The 23,324-nt window shown below is 37.1% G+C and overlaps 1 protein-coding gene across 12 annotated transcripts in view; it reads right to left on the bottom strand.

The window, feature by feature from the left end:
• Positions 1-23,324, bottom strand: part of rapgef6 (Rap guanine nucleotide exchange factor (GEF) 6) — a 378,117-nt gene that overhangs the window by 216,692 nt on the left and 138,101 nt on the right. For 11 of the 12 annotated variants that reach the window (XM_087995268.1, XM_043703415.2, XM_087995261.1 and 8 more), the window contains 2 exons: positions 20,836-20,911; positions 12,341-12,511 (listed from right to left, as the gene is read on the bottom strand). In XM_087995268.1, the coding sequence (XP_087851394.1) occupies positions 12,341-12,511; positions 20,836-20,911 (247 nt within the window). The remainder of the gene's footprint in view (positions 1-12,340; positions 12,512-20,835; positions 20,912-23,324) is intronic. The other variant, XM_087995265.1, reaches the window with a different exon arrangement.

Here is a 23,324-nt window from a genome sequence, read left to right as displayed (position 1 = left end):
AGCAATCTCTCAAACTGGGAATTGAAACAAATAAAGAGGTTAGACCAATAGATGAGATAGAGAAACAAATTCGCTCTGCTGTTTGAGTACTGTAATGTGATGGTGTTAGGATAAATGGGATGGCATTTTACTGTGTTTAGAAAACCTTCTGATCATGTTATGTGTAAATAGCTAGATTTATTCTATTTAAACTTTTCTTTTGCATAAAAAAAATCCAAACTTTCAGCATTGTGTGTCTGTGTTTCAGTGAAAGACTAATGTTGTGAAGTTAAACAAAGAAAAATATTATACATCAAGCTAGATTTCAGTCTACAATCTGACTTAGAGTCAAAGAGATGTACAGCGTGGAAACAGACACTTCGATCCAACCCGTCCATGCCGACTAGATATCTCAACCCAATCTAGTCCCACCTGCCAGCACCCGGCCCATATCCCTCCAAACCCTTCCTATTCATATACCCATCCAAATGCCTCTTAAATGTTGCAATTGTACCAGCCTCCACCACTTCCTCTTGCAGCTCATTCCATACACGTACCACCCTCTGCATGAAAAAGTTGCCCCTTAGGTCTCTTTTATATCTTTCCCTCCTTACCCTAAACCTATGCCTTCTAGTTCTGGACTCACCGACCCCAGGGAAAAGACTGTGTCTATTTATCCTATCCATGCCTCTCATAATTTTGTAAACCTCTATAAGGTCCCCCCCTCAGCCTCCGACGCTCCAGGGAAAATAGTCCCAGCTGTTCAGCCTCTCCCTATAGCTCAAATCCTCCAACCCTGGCAACATCCTTGTAAATCTTTTCTGAACCCTTTCAAGTTTCACAACATCTTTCCGATAGGAAGGAGACCAGAATTGCATGCAATATTTCAACTGGGATCATAACTGTTATGAAGCAGATCAAAGCCCTCAAAATATATTAAGAAAATAGCCTCAACCCTCAAGTTTTCTTATTTTAAAGGAAAGTGCCAGGTGTTGAGATCCGGATGCAATTCAATTGGTCAAACTACCAGTCTTGAAGCATTATAGGTAAAATACAACAAAAGAAAGAAATTAGAATAACTTAATTCTACTGGAAAACTTAGAAGTTAAATAATCTGTTATTCTATTAACTATAGTAACATCCCATAAACACCCCATTAACAATGACAATTCAGCAAAATAGATGGTCTCACAGGCAATTCTCCAGACCAGGACAAAGAAACGTCAAAAGAAAACTCAGAGTAGCAGGCAGAGATATACTGCAGCTTCCAAACCCAGCTTCAAGACTCTCATCTCCATCACTGCCTCAACCAGTTAAAATCCTGAAACAAACTCACCATTTGAATGATCCATGGCTGGCGCATCCACCTATTGCATTTTCTATTACCTTCTATAACGTGTGCACATTGGTTAATTGGTTAACCTGTCAAAATCTTGCTTTTATTTTATCAGTTTGCCTGCATATAGAAAACTTTGTTGATTGGAGACTGCTGTATTTTTCAGTTTTACATGTTAGACTCAGGCTTTCTTAAACTCACTTTAACTGTTTTTGTTCATTCTTTCATGCAATGCTGACACGACTGAAAGGTCAGAATTTGTTACTCATTGATAACTGCCCTTGAACCTTAGGGTTTTATAGGTCATTTCAGAGGGCAGTTAAGAGTTAATGATATTGCATTGGATCTGGAGGCACAGTTAGGCCAGACAGGGTATGGATATTACATTTCCTATCCTAAAGGATATTAATGAACCAGATGGGGTTTTGGCATCAATTAATTGTAATTTCATGACATCAGTACAGACACTGGTTTTCCATTCCAAATTTATTAATTGAATTTAAATTCCACCAACTGCTGTAGTGGAACCTGTGTTCCCACAACATTAGTGTGTTCTCTAGTCCAGCCCATTACCATCACATTTGCTTATTTAACTTCACTGGAAAAACTAATGTTATTTTTAAACCATAGTTTTATATCAAAATGATTTTTGGAATATATTGACTGAACATTCCTGTTTCAAATATTTTAAAAATTGTGGTCACATCCCAACAACTTGAAATCAAAGTCTCAAAAGTTCCAAACATTTGCACAACTGTACCTCCTACATTCCAATATCATTCAAATGAAGGCAATATGCCTGCAAAGCCTCACTAGGAACATTATCCTCGAAGAAGCATTAATGGGAGGACCATCTTGTACGCCATTAGCAAAGCATCCTGACATTCACTTAGATACTCAACTAGGTGGGGACAATCATTGGGTGTAATCATTTGAACCATGGAGCTCTACCTAAGAAAAGAAATCAAAGATAAATCAAATAATCTAAGCCAAGCATCAGAAATCCACCAGCTACGGCCATATTTGGATCAATGGGCAACTAGTAAGGGTCAGTTGACAAACCAACTAATCAATTATGTTGTTCTACAACTGTCTTTTACTTTCTACAGTCCAGAGTGGAAACAAAGAAATGTTAAAAGAAACCAAGACCCTCTCTCTTCATCCAGCTTTCAGGTTTTGAGCTCTGTTTGACTAACCATATGCCACAAACAGAAAGTTTCAAGAACAGAACTCAGCAATTGCTATCTCTAGAAGGGCAGATATGTTATCTGTCTATATTTTAAAACTCTCTCAATGAAACAAGAAAGGCATTAGAGTTTATCAAAGATCAACTCTAGACACCAACTTTAAGAATCATAAAACTTAACATTATGAATTTGTATTGCATCTATGTGCGCATATATAGGTAGGATCATTTTTATTTCTACTTAGTGTTAAACACTATAAATGCGGTTTTTTTGACTAGTCTAAAAAGATCTGTTCCTTTCACATACACAGCACAAACTTAAAACCTCTCAGAACTGGTAAACACACAAGTTTTTTTTAAATGAACTGCTGTGATTCAATGAATAGTGGGGAGACTTTAACATAACACAAGCACAAACAAAGCAATTAAAATTCCAGTCAAAATAAACTAGGATTCTGGTGTTCAGTAATATTACTTAAAAAGTAGCTTTTATTGTACTAGCATTGCAACAACTCTTTTTTGAAAGCAAAGTTTGATCATCAGACAGTACTGGAAACTTCACACCTCAGACACTTCACCGTCATAAGCTATACAGCAGAACACCACAAATACAAAAAAAATCCAATGGTGACATGTGTCTGAGAAAGATAAAGACATGTGCAAGACCTATTTTTGTTTCCGGTATCTTCATTGCTCTAGTTACACGATTACCCACAAAAATAAAAGGAAACTGAGCAACTAAGACTGGAGCAATCATTTTAAATACAGTAAATGTTGTTCACAAACAAATTAATAAAGAATTTATTCCTTTCTTTCTTGATTGGGGATATGACAGGAAAGAGAGTCCTTTGGCTTCAAATGAAAATCAATTTTATAATTATTCATTCCTACTTTTACCGAGAGCATACATTTACCACTAAAAACTTAAGCCTATATTGTGAGGTTACCATTAGAATGAATTACTTAAACTGAAATTATGGAAATGCCTCAATCACCTTGGTGCTAAACCAATGGACTAAAAAGTATTTTTGTTTGTATTTCTGCCAAGAACACTGACATCATTGGAAACGCTAACATTTATTACCAATCTCTTACCATTTAGATAGTTGTGGTGAGTTGGTAGATGCTAACTCCAGGATGTTCAGCGTGCAGGTTTTATAAGGCCAGAAGACACAAGAGCAAAAGTAGGCCATTCAGTCAATCAGGCCTGCTCCATCATTTAATGAGATCATGGCTGACCTAACAACCCGTAATTGCATTTGCCCACCTTTTCTCCATAACTGCTAATTCCCTAACTGATTGAACATCTGTCTTTCACAGGCTTGAATACACTTAGTGACCCAGCCTCAACAGCCTGCTGTGGTAAAGTATTTCACTGGTTCACAACCCTCTGAAGGAAGAAATTCCTTCTCATCTGTCTGAAATGCCTTATTCTGAAACTATGCTCTCTGGTCCCACAAGGGGAAACAACCTTTCCATATCTACCTTGTTGAGCCCTCTAAGAATCTTGTATAGTTCAATAAAGTTGCCTCTCATTCTTCTAAATTTCAAGGAATACATGCCCAATCTAATCAACTTCTCCTCATAAGGCTGTCTTCCATATTTGATAAGAGCCGAGTGAACCTTGTCTGGACCGCTTCCAAGCCGAGTGAACCTTGTCTGGACCGCTTCCAAGCCCAGTGGATCTTTCCTTAGATAAGGGACCAAACACTGTTCACCGTATTCCAACTTAGTCTGACCAGAGCCTTGTATAAATTTAGCAAAGCTTCCCTACTTTTATACACCATTTGAAATAAAAAGCCAATATTTCATATGTCTTTCCTATCACCCACTAAACTTGGATGCCAAGTGGAAGTTTTTGGATGTGGACATCCAAATCTCTCTATTTTATTGCTTTCTGCAATCTTTCTCCATTTAAATAATATTCAGCTCCTCCAATCATCCTGCCAAAGTGTAAAACCTCATATTTCCCTGCTTAAATTTCATCAGCCAAGTTTTTGACCACTCACTCAACCTCTCTAAGTCATTCTGCAGACTCATCACTTAGCTTTCCAACTGTTTTTGTGACATTTTTAAATTTGGCTGAAGTACATTCATTTTCCTCAATGAAGTAATTAATGTTTTTGGCAATAATAATTAAGTTATATATTGAGATGATTCAGCCTTTTATTGCACTTATGATACAAATGTTATTTATCAGCACAGGCTACTATAGTATAACTACTGGTCCAGAAATGGATGGAAAACTAATGCAGAACTACCAATGTTCAGCATTACCAGAACAGAATGCAGGAATTTGTGCTGAAGTAGAAATATATTGGGATATATGATTCCCCCAAAATTATTGAACAATTTAAGCTGTTATCTTCAACTAAACACATCTACACCTTTGAGTGAAAGAGGTGGTTGAAGAAATAATGGAGGTATTGGTAATCATCTTTTAATCTTCAATAGATTCTGCAGTTGGGATTGAAAATTGGAAGGTTGAAAATGAAAATGCAACATTTCTATTTAATAGAGCAGAGAGATAGAATGGGAATCTACAGAACTGCAAGCCAAATGTTTGGTGTCGGGAAAGTAATTGAATCTGTTTTAAAGAATATGACAACTGGATATTCAGAAGTTAAATTGTCTGATTGGGCAGAGGCAATATAACATGGATTTAAGATGGAAAAAAATCATATTTGACAAACAATTTGAAATCTTTTGAAGAGGTTACTCGGCTGTAACCAGTGGGGTACCATAAGGATCAGTGCTTAGGCTCCAGCAGTTCACGATATATCGATTATGCAGTCCAAATAGATATTTCCAAACTGGTAAATGACACAAAGCTAGATGGAAATATGTGTTGTGAGCAAAATGCAGAGAGACTTCAAGAGGGCTTGGACTGGCTAATTAAGTGGACAAGAACGTGGCAAATAAAATATAAATATGGGTAAGTGGGAGGTGATCAACTTTTGTAGGAGGAATGGAGTAGAAAGGTACTTCTTAAATGGTTCAAGACTGAGAAACATTGATATTCACCAAAAGGACCAGAGTGCCCTTATACACAAGTCCTGGAAATCTAACAGGCAGGTGCAGCTAGCAATCAGGAACACAAATGATGTTGGTCTTTAAACCAAGAGGATTTAAGTACAGGATTAAAGGAGTATTGCTTTAACTGCACAGGATCTAAGTGAGAGCGCGTATGGCGTATCATGCTTTTTTTTTAATAGTCTCCTTAACTAAGAAATTATATACTTCCCACAGTGGAAGTGCAGTGGAGATCCAACAGTCGAATGTGAGAGTTTGAAGAGACTGCCTGTATTTTATGGAGTTCAAAGAATGATAGGTGATTTAATTAAAAGTTACACCATTATTTCAGGGCTGGAATGGTGGATGCAAAAACAAATGTTCTCTTGGCTGGGGGTAGAGGGGTTTGAGAATTATGAGACAATTTCAAGATTACGATGCAAGTGATTTAGGACTGAGATGACGACAAACTTCTTGACTCAGACGGTGGTAAACCTTTGGAACTCTTTGCCTCAAAGGGCTATGGAAGCTCAGTGACTACATACGTTCAAGACAGATAGATCGATTTCTAAATGCAATATCAAGGGATTGAGGTTAATATGGGAAAAAGACATTGAGGTAGGTGACGAGCTGTCATAGAATGACGGAGCAGGTTTGAGGGGCTGAATGTCTTATTTATGCAGATAATGCAGATTAACTGTTCCTGTAGCCAGTTAGGACTGGCAATTCATACTATTAAGGCCGTGTTAATGGCATGATTTATCATCCTGACATGATATCCAAGCATAAGGGGGAAACAATGAAGCTTTAGGATCTCACTTCAATGAATAGCTCCTACAGTTTTTAAACCTTTTCATCTCTATAATAATGCTTTCTGCCAATCTTACCATTAGCACTACTATTCAAATCTGACATTGTTATCACTAAACCATGCAGTTCACATTTGGCTATATTTTCAATGAAAGGAAGCAAAATTAACAACAATTCACATTGCTCAAGATTTGCAATTTCAGTTGGCCTAATGCCTAATAGCAATCATGTCCTGGGGGATAAGACGATCACTTCAACTAATCAGTGATTGGTTAATCCTAGTTTTGATTGAATCTGATGTCAAGTATTGTTTGTACTAAAACAGTGGAACTGATCGATGATTAATTCACAATGATAGTACTTTTATTCAATACTAAACTGATCTCAAAAGGACAGGTGTGTGACAAGGATGGGGTGATATACCACATCCTATAGCATTATCTTCAGAAGCAGAAGATTTAATTGTCTTATTCCACACTCCTGTATGAAAACCCACACTGAAATTATCAATAGAATTTGTCTACAACTTGGTTATTATTTTAAAAGGCACAGAAAAAAAAAATGCAGTCACTCATTTGTCATTTCTTCACAGATACAATATGAACTGCATCAAAATATGTCATCACTAATATTAGTTAATAGATCTTCTTGCTTTTCTCCAACTTAAAAACTAAGCCTAAGAAATATTTACTGTAGATGCTGCTGTTTTACGTCCACTTTTAGAAGTTTTGGGAAATGCATCCAAAAACAGAGATTCACTTCCACACTCAGTATTAAATTTACACAGTAAATGACCAAATACTGGCATTGGTGGTTGTTATTTTGAAACGTCACATTTTTCCAATGCAAAAAAAAAGGCATGCCTTAATCTTCCATACCTTCAATAAACAGCTATGTCATTTGGTTGATCCTTTACACCCAGTTTTACTAGTAAGTAAAACACATATTTGTAGTGAGAAAAATTAAGGCTGACTGCTGATACATGTCATCATGATCCCAGCTGAAGTTAATACTGAACAAAGTCAGACTACAGTAAACCTATTTTGAAGGACCCAAACTTTGTCTTTTTTAAAAATGTGTGGAAGTCAATTCTTCATCACTTTCTCAAGAGTCTGCCAGTACACATTTAACACAAAAAAATGCTTATTAAATAAGAATAACAAACTATTTTACACAATGCAAAAAGGTTGAAAAGATTCATACATTCATTAGAAAAGGATTCAAACGCACACAATTCCTTTTACCTCAGCAATATCATTATAAACACCAAAACTCCTGTTCAAAGTTACCACTACTTCCACACTGACATTTCACACTCAGGCTGGCACAACCACAACTGCTTCCTTATTGGCAAATTCCTACACATGCACAAGGTAGTTTTTCCTTTAGCTGGTATCAATCCTTGTCACACTCAAAGAAAACTACCAACTAAAAACTCACTATTGAATTTCTCTAACAATAGTGTAAGTCCCTTAAACTGAGGTTCCAGCAGTTTCTGCCAGGTACACCCATACATACTTACTGACCAGTGTCTAGATTTTTCTGATTTGGTGTATCCCTGTCACAAGGCAACACCACAATTTATTTTAATCATAAGTTCTTTAATGCACTGAACGTTTAACCATTTCTTTACTGCAAGAGTTTTAAAAACACACTCATTAAAAACACATGCAAATAAACAAACCTCAGACTCCCTGATACCAAGCCCACAAAATCAACTCCTAAAATGACAAGAGAAACATTTCACACAAAATATACATTAAAATTACAGTTACACAGGAAAGGGAAATATTTAATGCCATCGTGTCAATTCAAATTCCTGTTTTTTTTGTTGAAGTACACAGACACAATTTAGATATGTCTCACTGGCAATCTAACTGAACAAATACCAAAGTCACAAATAGAGATGTTTGTACGATAGGAATAATGGATGCTGAGGATCACAATGAAGCGGAAAGAGAAAGATTATCCGAAATTACCAATCTCAAAAGAAAAGTCGTCAATAAAATGTTTACAGTCAAAAAACATGTATGTATTTTCAAATAAAAGCAACACTTTATATCACACAAATTGTTCTGGAGTAAATCCATTTCAAACCCAAAATAAAGTAATGATAAAAAAAAGAAAAGAGGGAGCCTAATTTTGAGGTTACTTGGCTTCAATATGGTGACTAAAAAAAGTGATAGGGCAGTAACTGCTGAATAACTAGCTATATTGCTGTTTGATAACCTAATAAATGCATCAGTCTGAATTAGTTTAATCACACTTGGATAGCAGAAGAAGCACATGCAATATATCAGAATATAAAAGTTACTTGTTTTTGTATAGCTCAAAATTTGCCCAAAATTATGACTAAAAGAAAGGATCATGTTAATGGTTGGTTAATTGTGTTGTTATAGAAAAAAGGACATCGAAAATTATTTTTAATCAAGCTGTTCAGACATGTCATGCCACACACCTGGGCTTAGAGGGACTTTCCAGCCCACAGGCAAGGACACAACCACTTTTTCACAAAGTCCTCGTTAAAATTATTTTTAATCAACCTGTTTTGATATGTTGACACACACCTCCAGAACAGACTTTCTAGCTGAGAACTAGGCACATGACCATTAAACGCAAAATAACCTGAAAATAGAAGGTATTGTAGGCTTTTCAAAAGAGCATAAAGATAGAGAAGTGAAATATGCCATTAAGCATCCCATGAACAAAAGTACTAAACTACTACATTTTGCTTCAGATTTCATGTTTTGGCTTGGATCAGTTAACAGCATAAAATGAGAGGCTGTCAGTTAGCTACAACTGACCAAAAACACTGGGAATTAATTTAATACTAAAATTAGATGTAAATGTCTCCAGAAACACCTTGACAACATGGTCAGTTAATACTGTCAATTCAGAGATCTATATTGAAACTGTTTGATCATTCTTCTTTGCATCTGCAAAATATACTTCAGTTTCCTGCTGTGCTCACAATAATTGCAGGATCAAATGTAATCTAGAAGCTTAATGCATGAGTGCACTGATTCATTCTGTTTGCAAAAGCAGAAATTATCGATGCAGAGCTGTCAGCAGTTTAAATCCGGCACACTACTAATCTGGATGGCACAATGTCACACTTCAAGGCACATTTGAGACTGTGCTTGGAGGACCAGAAAGGAAGAAATCTAGAAATAGATTTTTGTAAAAATGCTGATTTTCACAGCATGACTGATTTCGATTTTGAGCTTTCTATAAACTTCTATAACCTGTGCACACAGGTTACTCTTACACAATACATGTTTGATTTATGCCACCAACAGAATTGCTGTAGCACTAGCAGTTTTAGACCAAATGACATAGGAACAGACATTAGGCTATTGAGCTCATCAGGTCTGCTCCACCATTCAATAATGGCTAATATGTTTCTTACCCCCCATTCTCTAGTTTTCTCTCCATAACTCGTGATACTCAAGAACCTATCTATCTCAGTCTTAAATATACTCAATGACCTGGCCTCCACAATATTCTGTGGCAATTAATTCCATGGATTCACCACACTCTGTCTGAAGAGGTTTCTCCTGGTCTACGTTCCCTTTACTCTTAGGCTATGCCCTCAGGTCCTAGTCTCTCCTATCAATAGAAACATCTTTCCAACATCTACACTGTCCAGGCCATTCTGTACATTTCAATTAGATCTCCCTCATCCTTCTAAACTCCACTGAGTACGAACCCACAGTCCTCAAATATCCCTCATTTGTTTAGCTTTTCATTCCTGGAACCATTCTAGTGGGACCTCCTCTGAACATGCAGCAGGGCCACTACATCCTTCCTGAGATTATGGGGCCCAAAACTGTGCACAATACTCCAAATGTTTTGTTTATGTAAGTAGCTGCTTGTTCTATTTAAAATACTTCTCTTGGAATTTTGAAATTTTTGAAATAAAGGTTTAGATAGGACCAATGGTTTCCTAAGAAAAAAAATCATGTAGCAGGCATTTTTTTTCTTGAATAATTGTTTGTTTTTATGAGTACTTGTTAATTCAGTGGTTGATTTCTTCCAGAGTATTCAATCTAGGACATGGATGAAAAACTGCTTGATAAAATCCACTCAAGTTGACCCTCATTCTTTTCTCACTAACTGGGCATTTTATTGTTCATTATGACATGCAAGACAAAAATAGCAATATGAAGTTCAATTATTCAGCAAGATTGAAGTTTAAATTCTTAATTCACAGCATACATCATCTGGTGTTTTGATACCACTTCCATAACCAGAATCTATTACAGTTTATAATCAAATTTATGTTTGGGCATCACCTTGGTTCAGTTATACTGCTTGCACATTATAATTAAGAGATCATAGGTAAAGTGTCATACCAGTGAAGTTAATAAATAAGTCTGTCAGATCATTTACTATACTGGGGTACTACAGAGTCAAAAGTTGTCATTTATCAGATAAAATGTTAATCAAGATCCAATCTACATTCTTGGGTGATGTACAAGATAGTATAGCATTGTTTAAAGACCACTAAAACAGTCCTCCCATTTGTTGAAGGACAAATGTCCAAGATAAACACCAAATCAACTGATGTATTGAATTATTTATTGCTTGTTCTATTGACATGCAATTGATTGTTGGGTCACATACATGACAGTTCCAAACTAGTTCACTCACTGTAAAGTCACCATATAGTCAAGGGTATTGATATGTAAATACAAATTTCTTCCAATGTAGTTAAACATAACAGCTAATTTACACGAATGAAAACATCTAATCAAAACATTTTAAAAATTCCTTTGCATTTTACAAAGAAGAATAAGTGACTGCTCCAGGTGTCCTGACTATTATTTGTCATTTGTGGGAACATGCCGAGTGTAAATTGGCTGTTATCTTTAACTACATAAATGAACAAATGTACTTCAAAAGGAAATCTTCAGCTGTGAACACTTTTACATAGATACAGTATCTTCGAAACATTTTTTGAATGAAAGGGGTTTAAAAGTCTCTCAGGTATATTATCCTGTAATGAACTGCATATAATGCTTGATTTAAAAATTCCAGATCTCTGCCATTTATGCTAGTGCTTTCAAGATCCAATGTTGCCCAGGAAATCACTCCTCTCTGGAGGCACTGAATGAAGCTGAGACATATCCTGATCGTAAAAACTAAGAACTCAGCAGACCAGAGAAATTCAATGTGCATCCTCTCAGTCTCCAGTGCTGGGCATCAACTCACTTCTTGCCTCCTCCCTCTCACCTAACAACACTGCTAGTTTTCCACAAAGAATCTATCATCCATTTTACCAAATCTTTTAACATACTCAATTTGTTTTTCTAACTTGAAGAGAAATCAGAATAACTGAAAGATAGACATACATTTATGTGCATGCATTAAGGAAATGTTTATTAAAGGTGGAAAAACCCATCAAAACTATCAAGTGATATGCAAAAGGCACCACTATACAGTCGGTTCTGCTATAACACATGTTTCTTCAACGCCCATTGGCTATTAAGCGACTGAAGAATTTAGACCATTATTTGTCGAATGCAAACTTTCTTCACCTACATTGGCTATAACAAAATTTTGGTCCCATTAGTTTAAATGGTGCTACTATTACTCAATTTTTCTATAATGGGGGATTGCATGGGAAAGGAACTATTGTGTTATATCAGAACAGACTGTAAACTTTTCATGTATTTGTAACAAATACATGCAACAATAAAATCATTCAATCAATCAAAACTTAGGCCTACTGCTGAACAATCATCTTGTCTGACTAAATGTTAATCAAAATATGCATCCAAAGAGCACCAGCTACCAATGATAACATTTTTGAAGTGTATGGCAGTAGTTACCATTGGAAGTTTAGCTGCAGTTCCAGTGTAAACATACTTTGTTTGAACCGGAAGATAATTTCCCCAATTTATTTCAACTCAGCTGCAAAATTCAGTTTAAAGTTGTAAAATGATAATAATCTTAATTTTTAAACTTATCCGATGGTTAATAAACATTCAGTTAGTAGCAAGAAATGACTTTACCATGTGATAAGTGTTAGTCTGATGAGGTCTGTCAGGGTGATAGGAATCCACATTGTCTGTGATTGTTTGCCGCTCTCCTTTCAAGTTGATCTTCCTGAAGCGCCGACGAGACTGCCTGTTGGTGACTTCCCTCTGTAGATTTTTCTCCTCATTCTCACTGACATTTTCAACCTGAAATACATGTTCAGGATCCTGATTGAACATCCAGTTCTTCCATATCACAGAAAGTCTATGTAACCTTAAGAGACTCATGAGAAATACGTAAAAAACATTTGAGAGAGATGGGGGACCACTTTTGGAATATAAACCACACACAGGCACAACTGCATGCTAACTGAGAAAAATTATGTTTCAATAAGCAAGAGGCCACAACTTCCTTCCTTCCAGGAAACTCTAAATAACGGTTTATCAGTGCAAAAATCACTTCTTGTTTTGCATGTGAGCAACGTACTGAGCATGTTCTCTTTTTTTCCTCTTGCATATTTTGTCAAATGTGATGCATTCTTACGTTATTTTGTCATACATTATTCCATTTTTTTCATATCTGCACCAGCATAACCTCAGCTTAACACTTATTCAATGAGTATTTATTCAGTAAGCATTTTGTTTCGTATTTGGATATATGCCAGGTTGTTTTCCTCTGAAAAACCAAATGTCTCAAAGTAGCAGAGACTGCATTTTTTTGTCATTTTGCCTATTGTGTTCATTTAACCCCCTCCTTACATTCAATAAGGATGTCCAAACATGATCCTTGTATGAAAGGTAGATAAAAGATCCGCCCTGTTGTTACTGATTACGTCATTCCATAATTAACTACATTGAAGTGTACAAAAGTGAGTTTGATGCAATTCTCTCACTAAGCTTGCTTCTCTTCCCTTTCATCTGCAGGCAACTGCAATGGTTCAGCTTCCAACTGTAATTGTATATTTGTATTTTCAAAACTCCAATGCATCACATCATCAATGGAAGTGTTATGAACTCTGGCATTCAATTTATTGTATAAATACTTATATGACAGTTTATGCGACATAATTAAATATACAACAACAACTTGCATCCTATGGTAATAAGACAAGATATTTGATAACAACACAAAACATGAATTGTGAAATTTATTTGTGTTGCACAAAACTCATCATTTTTTTTTAAAAAGCATAATCTGTAAAGTGATATTCAGTTTAAGAAAAAGTCATTTATTTGCCTAAAAGGCCAGGAAGCACAATGTATTTTCTTGGAATTATGATCAAATAAAGTCAGGCATGCTCAAATCAGGTCCCACTGTCACTGCTGCTCAAGCACTTTAAACATCAGGAAACTTAATCTATCAGCAACTTATACCTTCTGTTTGTAGGGTATAGTAATCATTAGCAAACACACTTCAATGAAACCTCTCTCCAGAAGATCACCACAGTTGTGATGGTGCAGCTTTCCAGACTCTTTTCAATGAACCAATGGTAGTCTCACTCATTGTTGGCCACTTCTGAGTAAATGCACAGCTTGTAGGTTTTAGAGCTTTCTTTAGCTATTTCACATCACATCTGACAGACATCCTGTATTCTTTTCTACCCGACTGAATGTCTGACCTCTACCCAATAATTACTCCCATCATAAGAATGCATTTTTTCCCTTTATTTGTATCTGCTTTCTCTTTGCGGCTATGCCCACACCCAGATCAGGTAAAGAATCACAGAGGCAAAATGACCTATATTTCTCACTAAGAAAATAACAATCAGCTAGTTTACTATTGATGCAAACTCTTAAAAGCACATTTCAAACAGTCTTAGAAACAATTTCAGATTCCACCATACTGTTTAATTATACAGCTTCCAGGTCAAAAGTTGTTATTACACCTTCAGCAATCCCATTGCATTACAGCTTCATTAATTTTTATTTCCTTTCCCTGATAATGAATCATCAAGAACGCAATCAAATATATGCACTTTAGATACTCAAAATGTGTTTGTCCAATGTAGTGTTTGTTACAGTTCTTGCATGGTTTTTTGTAAATGACATTAGTTTTGCTAACACTGTGCAAGAACTGCAACAAACACTATATTGGACAAACAGGCAGTAAACTTGCTACCAGGATACATGAACACCATCTAGGCACAAAACGATATGACGCTCCCTCATTAGTTTCCTTACATACAGATGGAAAGACACCACTTCGATTGGGACAACACATCCATCTTAGGACAAGCCAAACAAAGACACGCACGAGAATTCCTAGAAACATGGCATTCCAACTTGAACTCTATCAACAAACATATTGACTTGGACCCCATTTACCACCCCCTGAGAAAAAGAACAGGAAATGATATCACCATAGGAAATGAAATTAGCAACCCAAAGAAACCCAAACATATAAATAGAAAGCAGGAATTATCAGCAGTGCTTCGTCCGGAGGCTCACTGAAGATGTTACTCAGTATGGTGACGAAGCGTCTGAAAATGAACCTTTGATTTCTATTTCATTCAAATTCTTATGAGGAATATCAAAATTTTAACATGGTTTAACTTTACTCAGGGTAACAGTGCTTTTACACCATCAATTAGCATGCAATTCATCAGGAATTTCAGTATTTTCCCACCAGGGTAGCATGTCACTTTAATTCTTGACTCCACAAGAGTTAGCTGTATATAAAAAGAAAACATTTATTTGATAAAGCTCCAAACTGGTGAACATGATCACACATTTTTATGGTCTGAATTACTTCCAATTCTACTTCTAAAATGCCCTTTCTTTTATAAAAGAATTCTGAAATTCTTTTACAGCAATAGGATCACTTATAAATACATGCTCTAAAACAATCATAATTTGAAAAATATTAGATTATTTTGCAATACTTATAGCAAAAGATAGGTCTAACTCTCCCAGCTGAGAAAGTTAAAATATCAAATGGGTACAAAATTAGCAAAGGAGTAGTAAAAACAAAAGTGGGATTGATTAATGACTAAAATGGGGATTTACTCATGGAGACAGAGGGCATGGCACAAATATAAATATGTTTTTTGAATTTGTCTGTGCAAAGGAAGAAGCTTCCATAGTTCTAGAGGAAAGAGATAAATGGTGACACTGGATGAATTAAAAATTGACAATAGAAGTTATCAGAAAGGCTGGCTGTACTTAAGCTACGGAGGAAAGCAAGGGTTGAAATTATGGAAGCGCCACCTAAAATCTTTCAATACGACATAGATATGGGAGTGGTACCAGAGGACTGTAGAATTGCAAAGTTTAGATCCTTGTTCAAAAAATTAGGCAAAGATAAAGCCAGCAATGAAAGGCCATATTAATCTCAGTGGCAGAAAAGCTTTTGGAAATAATAATCTAAGACAAAATTACCAAGCAATTGGACATGGGTGGATTAATTATGCAAAGACAGCATTGAAATGTCAAAGATAAATCCTGTTTAACATTCAGGTTTGATGAGGGTTATGCAGTTGATATGGTACAGATGGATGTCAAAAGAAGTTGGTGTGGTCTTAAAGTGCAACATTATAAGCTTGTTAATGGAATTACAAGCACAGGGCATGAAAGTGGTAATTGTGATGAAACAATGAGATTTGTAAAGGTGTTAATACTGTTTACTGCAAATTTGAATTCTTGGGATTCAAACTTAAACATTTGAGCTTGATGGTGCATTTGGAATTTTAACAAGTTTTTTAAAACTGCAATACCCACAATTCCAAACAATCTAAGCTATCCAGAGGTTCTGTGGAAGGCTTTTGATAAGATTCTTTGTATGTAGTTAGCGGGCAAAGTTAAATCATGTGATTAGGTGGCAACATATTAGCATGGATTTAGAATTGGTTGATAGACAGGAAACAGAGAATGAGAATAAATGACTAGTGGGGTACAGTAAGGTTCAGTGCTTGGGCATCCAAGTATTCACAAAATATAAAAAGACCTGGATGAAGGAACCAAATGTAATATTTCCAAGTCTACGGATTACACAAAACTAGGTAGGATTATGCGAGTGAGGAAACAGCAAAGGGGCTTCAAGGTGATTTAGACAAGTTAGTGAGGAGGTAAACACATGGCAGATGCAGTACATGGCTAAGTATGATATACAGTACAACATCGATTATCCGGACATCAATTATCTGAATTTTGGATTATACAAACAAGATCTCAAGGTCCCATAAAAATGGCATTAGGCAATTCAGCACTCAGTTATTAGTTAAGTGGCATCATGGCATGCATTACCGGATAACCGGCACTTAAATTACCGCTTCTTTACCATCAGATTAATTATCCAAACGATCAATTATCCGAGCAAAATACTCCCCATCTGTCTCGTTTGGATAATTGAGGTTCTATTGTAATACACTCTTCAGTGAGAAAAACAAAGGATGTTTTAGGACATGTGAATATAGAAAGGAATCTGGGTGTCCTTGTATACCAATGAAAGTAGCTGAAAATGTGTTGCCGGAAAAGCGCAGCAGGTCAGGCAGCATCCAAGGAACAGGAGAATCGACGTTTCGGGCATAAGCCCTTCTTCAGGAATGAGGAAAGTGTGTCCAGCAGGCTAAGATAAAAGGTAAGGAGGAGGGACTTCGGGGAGGGGCGTTGGAATTGCGATAGGTGGAGGGAGGTCAAGGTGAGGGCGATAGGCCGGAGTGGGGTGGGGGCAGAGAGGTCAGGAAGAAGATTGCAGGTTAGGAAGGCGGTGCTGAGTTCGAGGGATTTGACTGAGACAAAGTGGGGGGGAGGGGAAATGAGGAAACTGGAGAAATCGGAGTTCATCCCTTGTGGTTGGAGGGTTCCCAGGCAGAAGATGAGGCGCTCTTCCTCCAACCGTCGTGTTGCCATGGTCTACCTGCATGTCCTTGGTGGAGTGGGAGGGGGAGTTGAAGTGTTGAGCCACGGGGCGGTTGGGTTGGTTGGTCCGGGTGTCACAGAGGTATTCTCTGAAATGCTCCGCAAGTAGGCGGCCTGTCTCCCCAATATAGAGGAGGCCACATCGGGTGCACGGATGCAGTAAATGATGTGTGTGGAGGTGCAGGTGAATTTGTGGCGGATATGGAAGGATCCTTTGGGGCCTTGGCGGGAAGTGAGGGGGGAGGTGTGGGCGCAAGTTTTGCATTTCTTGCGGTTGCAGGGGAAGGTGCCGGGAGTGGAGGTTGGGTTGGTGGGGGGTGTGGACCTGACGAGGGAGTCACGGAGGGAGAGCGGTCTTTTCGGAACGCTGATAAAGGAGGGGAGGGAAATATATCCCTGGTGGTGGGGTCCGTTTGGAGGTGGCGGAAATGACGACGGATGATACGATGTATATGGAGGTTGGTGGGGTGGTAGGTGAGGACCAGTGGGGTTCTGTCCTGGTGGCGATTGGAGGGGCGGGGCTCAAGCCTGCGGAACCGACTGACCCCGCACGGACTCCGGACCGCATCTCCTCCACTTCCCGCTCCTCCTCAAAGGGTCGAATAACTTTCTCATGTTCTTATTTCTTGTAACATAACTGGAGAATATCAAGAACGAGAGCCACTAATTTCACACAACTGGCAAAGGAAACAACTGCAACTTGAGGAGAAACGTTACGCAGTGATTAGGTGCCTGGTGGCGGCAGATACAGTTTTCAGAAGGAAATCAGATAATTATCACAAGAGAAAAAATTGCAAGTTTGCAGGAAAAAGGCAGGAACTAGTATTAGCTGAGAGCTCACTGGTGTAAAAGGCTAAAGGACTTTCTTCTGTCCTATAACCACTCTATATTAAAGTTTTTACGCTTTTTACTCACAGGTTTGCTTCTGGAGAAGGTGGGATAAGAAACTATTAAATTCCCTAGATGGTTTTCCCACCGACTCCCATTCATCCCTGACGTGCCCTCAATTTTACATGAGGTGAGTGAAGTGTAGGATGGACCTCCTATCTTTGTCCCAGTGAACTGCTATCCGAGGGCTGATCCCCATCTGGTCTAAATTTTGAGAGTGCTGGGAGGAATTCAAGGTATGAGAGAGGCCTATCAAGTGGATCTGCTCTGCTGCTGGGCAGGAAAGACAGGGAAAGCACATCCCTCAGGGATCCCTTCTACACATCACACCTGTCACTTTTCTATATCATGCATAGCCTAACCTGCAAATCTGTCTGTTCCTTTTTCTTCTCTTAACCTCAGCCTCTCCATCAAGACCTCCACAATTCTTATCACACTACTGCACTCCAACAAGACTCTGACAGATGTCTCCCAACTCCAGCTCCATGCCATTATTTCTCCAAACTTATGAAATCTCTTATTACGTATTAGGTTATTGACTCCAAGGACACAGGACCTAGAAACTGGTAGATATATTACTGTCACTGACACTGCCAGGGGTACAGAGCTTCTGCTTTGTTGAGTGGAAGTTCTCCTCTGCCTTAGTGAAGAGACTCACTTAGCTATGATCCTGCTTCCATCAGCATAGTCTAAGAGACAATGCATAAAATCTGTCTCTTCAACCAACATTTTGCTCATGGATCACAACTCTTTACAAGACTCATTGTTGTAATCCTGTGGTGTATCTTGTTATGTTTTAATGTATTAAAAGGCAAAAAATAAGCAAGTGCTATTGTAATTGCCACCCTATTGAGGTTGTTGGATATAGTGAACCCATTATGTTAAGCACAACTTTTCTTTGTTCAAGTTACTACCGCAAATTTAAAGCGGGAAGAAAGATACTTATCTTTCAAACATCAAACTATATTGAACAAAAACATGACAACATCTTTGAACAAAAGAGCTGGAGCTTTACTCAAAACCTAGCATCAACATGTTTTTATCTTTACGAGTCCTGATGCAGAGGTAGGGATGGGTGGTTGACTTGAATAAAGTTTTTGTTGTGCTAAAGTCAAAACCTGACAGGGCAGATACATGCAAATTCCTTGCAAAATGGGTGCACATAGTATTCAAATGAGACATAAAACATTTGATGCTCCTTAGTTACAACAGTATACTACCATCAGGATTCAGAAGATAATATCCATCACCTTCAAGAAATTAAAATCACAATCTCATTTGCATAATGCAGGAAGAAGTTTAATGATACAGGAGGGAAAGGAGTTAAGCACTACATGATTAAATTACAAATGAATAAATTGTAATTTACTCACTTTGATACTGTGAAAGTATGTTTTTCTGTTTGAAATGAAATAACAGGGCGATGTAACAAAACAGTCAAAACCTGGCAGGGCAGATACATGCAAATTCCTTGCAAAATGGGTGCACATAGTATTCAAGTGAGACATAAAATATTTGATGCTCATTATAACTCATTATAAAAAAAGTGAAAGACAGAATTTGAACACATAATTATTAAAGAATCAAAGTAAGAGATGTGAAGTTTGCAAATGTAGCTGTGCTGAAACAAAAAGATAGAAGATCTCACTTGAGCTGGTCTTATAAAGGGTCACTACAGCAGTGAGTAACACTAGTTCTACTAAGGACAAAAAAAATAACAGTACAGCATAATGCTAACAATAGCACTAAAGAAAATAGCAAAGCCAAAATTCACAGCCCAAGCATGCTTGCCTCTTCAGTCACTTTTCTCTTCCAAAGACATTTTGTCTATCATTCTCACATCTTTATGATTTTCATCACATTAAAGGAGTAATGTGTACACGTGTGGGCAAATGGACCAGCATTAACACAAAGATGTTACAGCACAACATCCATTTTTTCTTCCTCGCTATACATACAAAAACAATTTCTGCAGGGACACAGTCATCAAAAGGTGAAGGTTAAGTATTTTTTCTTCCCTATCACAGGAACAATAAGGTAAATATTGCTACCTGATTGGAGGGGTAGCAATCCTCCTGTGCTTCCACTTTCAAAATATGCAGGCTCAGTGAATCTAAAACCTTGTTCTCAGTCAGAAAAAATCTGATCCAGTATAAAGAAAGGGATATTCCTTCCTGTCACTTTTGTCTCAATACTCAGCCAGAAGTTAATGTTCTTGAAATTTACAAAAACCAGAACTCAGAGTGCAATCAATCATTCTCAAGACATGCATGTTAAAAACTGAAAACAAAAATGTCTGCAGTAATTTGCTCCTACATGTTAAAAAAATTTAATCTGTTGCAACTAAGTTAAGAAGGCATTTAAGTATAATGATCAACTTTGCAAATATAACTAATCAATTTTATATTTTCAAAGGGAAGCAATCACTTTGAAATTATTCAATAGAAAAGGACTAATTTTAACCATAGGTTTCTACCATAACTACATAAAAACAAAGTCTTATGTGTGGATAACTACATTAATACATGAAAAGTTTCAGTTTGGATGATTGATTTTTTTTTTGTCCCTATAGAATTTCCTCTTCAAAAACGATACTCTATTACACACGTTTTAATTGTAAAAGCAAGCAAAAGTTGTTGGCTACATAAAAATCATTTATATTTTATCACTTTTTTATGAATTGAACAAGTTGTTTCCATCCGTGACTCCCACGAAGCAAAGGCCAATGCATCACACAATGTCTGAACGTAATGGTTAAATATTTGTAAACTAGAGATACTTCTTACCACAATCATTTCTGAAGTCTCTAAAACGATACATTCACAGCCTCGTCTTAAGCTTCCTGCAGTCTGCTTGCCAAAACTGGAACAGGATAAAGAAAAGGAAAATTCTTATATTAAATTAATTAAACCATGATACAAGTTATGCACAGCTACATTTAGCTTGAACAGATTCATAGTCAGAGTCAACAAGTAGTAACAGGGATGTCTTGCAAAGGAGCCAGTGAATGTGGTTTATTTGGACTTTCAGAAAGCTTTTGATAAGGTCCCAGGTATGATATTAGCACACAAAATTGAAACTCATGGGAATGGAGATAGTATACTGACATGGTGCTTTCATAGCTTCACGATTCCCCTTATTTATGATGGTTCCTGGTACCTAGGGATGACTTTGCTATGAGGTTATTTATTAATTAATTAGATCTTGATGTAAAATGCCCTGCTCCCTGATCTGTTACAACAGTGTGTTCTGGAGTCAACTGTCCTGAAAACATTCTATATTCACCTTATTTAGGGCTACCTTTGGCCATCTGATTTCATCTAGATTCTGGAAAATTCCCAAGGATTGGCAAACTGCCAATGCAACAGCTTTATTTAAAAAGGGGAAGGTGCAAAAGGGAGAAAAAGGAGCCAGTTGACTTAATATCTCTTTACTGGGAAAAGGTTACTCCATTATGAAGGATGTCATAGCAGAGTGTTTAGAAATACATGTTATGATCAAGCAGAGTCAACATGACTTCATGGAGGAGAAGGTAAGAAGCCAGATAGATGAAAGGGGAAGCAGTGAGTATAATATATGTGGATTTTCAAAAGGCATTTGACTCATTGGGCTAATTAATTTTTGTTGTTGGTAATCACTGTGGTTAGTCACCATGAAGTTGCAGAATTTCTTTAAAAACAGAAGTATGTTACACAAGAGAAAAAAAAATAACATAAGTAAAATGTGCACGTGCTACAATTAGAAAGAATTTAATACAAAACTCAAAACAAAATGTCATTTGTCAAACCAGGATTCATACTGAGATCAGATTTGTTTAGTGCTACCTTTAGCTGTGATTAAAGCTTCAGTTTCCAAATACTGTCTCTCCTTTTGGAGATACTCAACTCCAGAGAAAACATCATTCCCATATCAGTACTTTATATTTTTACTTGAACGATTCGTCTCAGTTTCTTCTTCTTGAAATGTTCAGACAGGTTTATGGTTCTTGTCTCAGTCTACTAGAATGAACCTTTTACAATATTAAGGGCCTTTTTTTTCCAGTCCCAGCAACTTAAATATTTCTATCTAAACTCTCCTGATTTGAAGCTCCACAATCAATACATTTTGGCGAGGGTAACTAGATCCGTAAACACACAGCTTCATTCTCCTCCTAGCACAAACCATTCTCCCTTTTGAATTAAACTCCAGATTTTTCTGAACTGAGCTCAAAAAGTAAACTAATAAAGTAAACTCTAAGCATATCAGAATAAACATCCTATGTTTTAATTCTACAGAGTCCTGCTAGTCACTTGACTGCACTCAAGTTCACTTAGAGTTGATGAACCAGATCACCATTACAAAACATTCTGACGTGTTTAAAAACATCACCCTCACAGAATTGCACCACATCTGACTGTATTTTAAAATCCAAATGATAATTGTATTTATTGTTATATAGTATAATATTTAGATTACACCCTCATCCCTAACCGTGCTTGAACCCCATTTCAGAGGGTGGCTAAGAGTCAACTATACTGTTGTGGCTCTGTAGTCACATGTAAGCCAGATCAGCTAAGGATGGTAAACTTTCTTCCCTAAAGGACATTAGTGAGCCATATGGGTTTTTAAACAACAATTGATAGTGGATTTGTGGTTGTCATTACACTAGCTTTTTAAATGAAATCCAAAGGTTTTGTTAATTGACTTTAAAACTCATTATAGCACCCATTAAGGGCATTTAAATGGTCATTGGATAAACATATGGATGAAAACGAAATAGTGTACATTAGATGGGCTTCAGATTGGTTTCACAGGTCGGCACAACATTGAAGGGCAAAGTGCCTGTACTGCACTGTAATGTTCTATGCCACTGAAATAAGAGCCTGGGTTTCTGCATTATCAGTCCCTTGACATGACCGCTACGCCACTGTCTCCCACAAGAAATTTTAACCTACTACATTCACGAACTTTCAAACAAACATGTCCTTTTCTACTACTACACCTCTTTAATAATTATGTTTAAAGCTGGATGTAGGTTCGCTTGCTGAGCTGAAAGGTTCATTTTCAAATGTTTCGTCACAATACTAGGTAACATCTTCAGTGAGCCTCCGAAGGAAATACTGCTGGTGTTTCCTGCTTTCTATTTATATGTTTGGTGAACTCTATCAACAAACACACCGACTTGGATCCCATCTCCCACCCCCTGAGAAAAAGAACTGGAAATGACATCACCATAGGAAATGACATCACCATAGGAAATGACATCACCAACCCAAGGAAACCCAAACATATAAAT

This window comes from Chiloscyllium plagiosum, unplaced genomic scaffold (genome assembly GCF_037043375.1).
Source record: "Chiloscyllium plagiosum isolate Xiang-an unplaced genomic scaffold, Cpla_swu_hap1 HiC_scaffold_16, whole genome shotgun sequence".
NCBI classification, from domain to species: domain Eukaryota; kingdom Metazoa; phylum Chordata; class Chondrichthyes; order Orectolobiformes; family Hemiscylliidae; genus Chiloscyllium; species Chiloscyllium plagiosum.
This window is presented reverse-complemented; position numbering and strand designations above follow the sequence as displayed.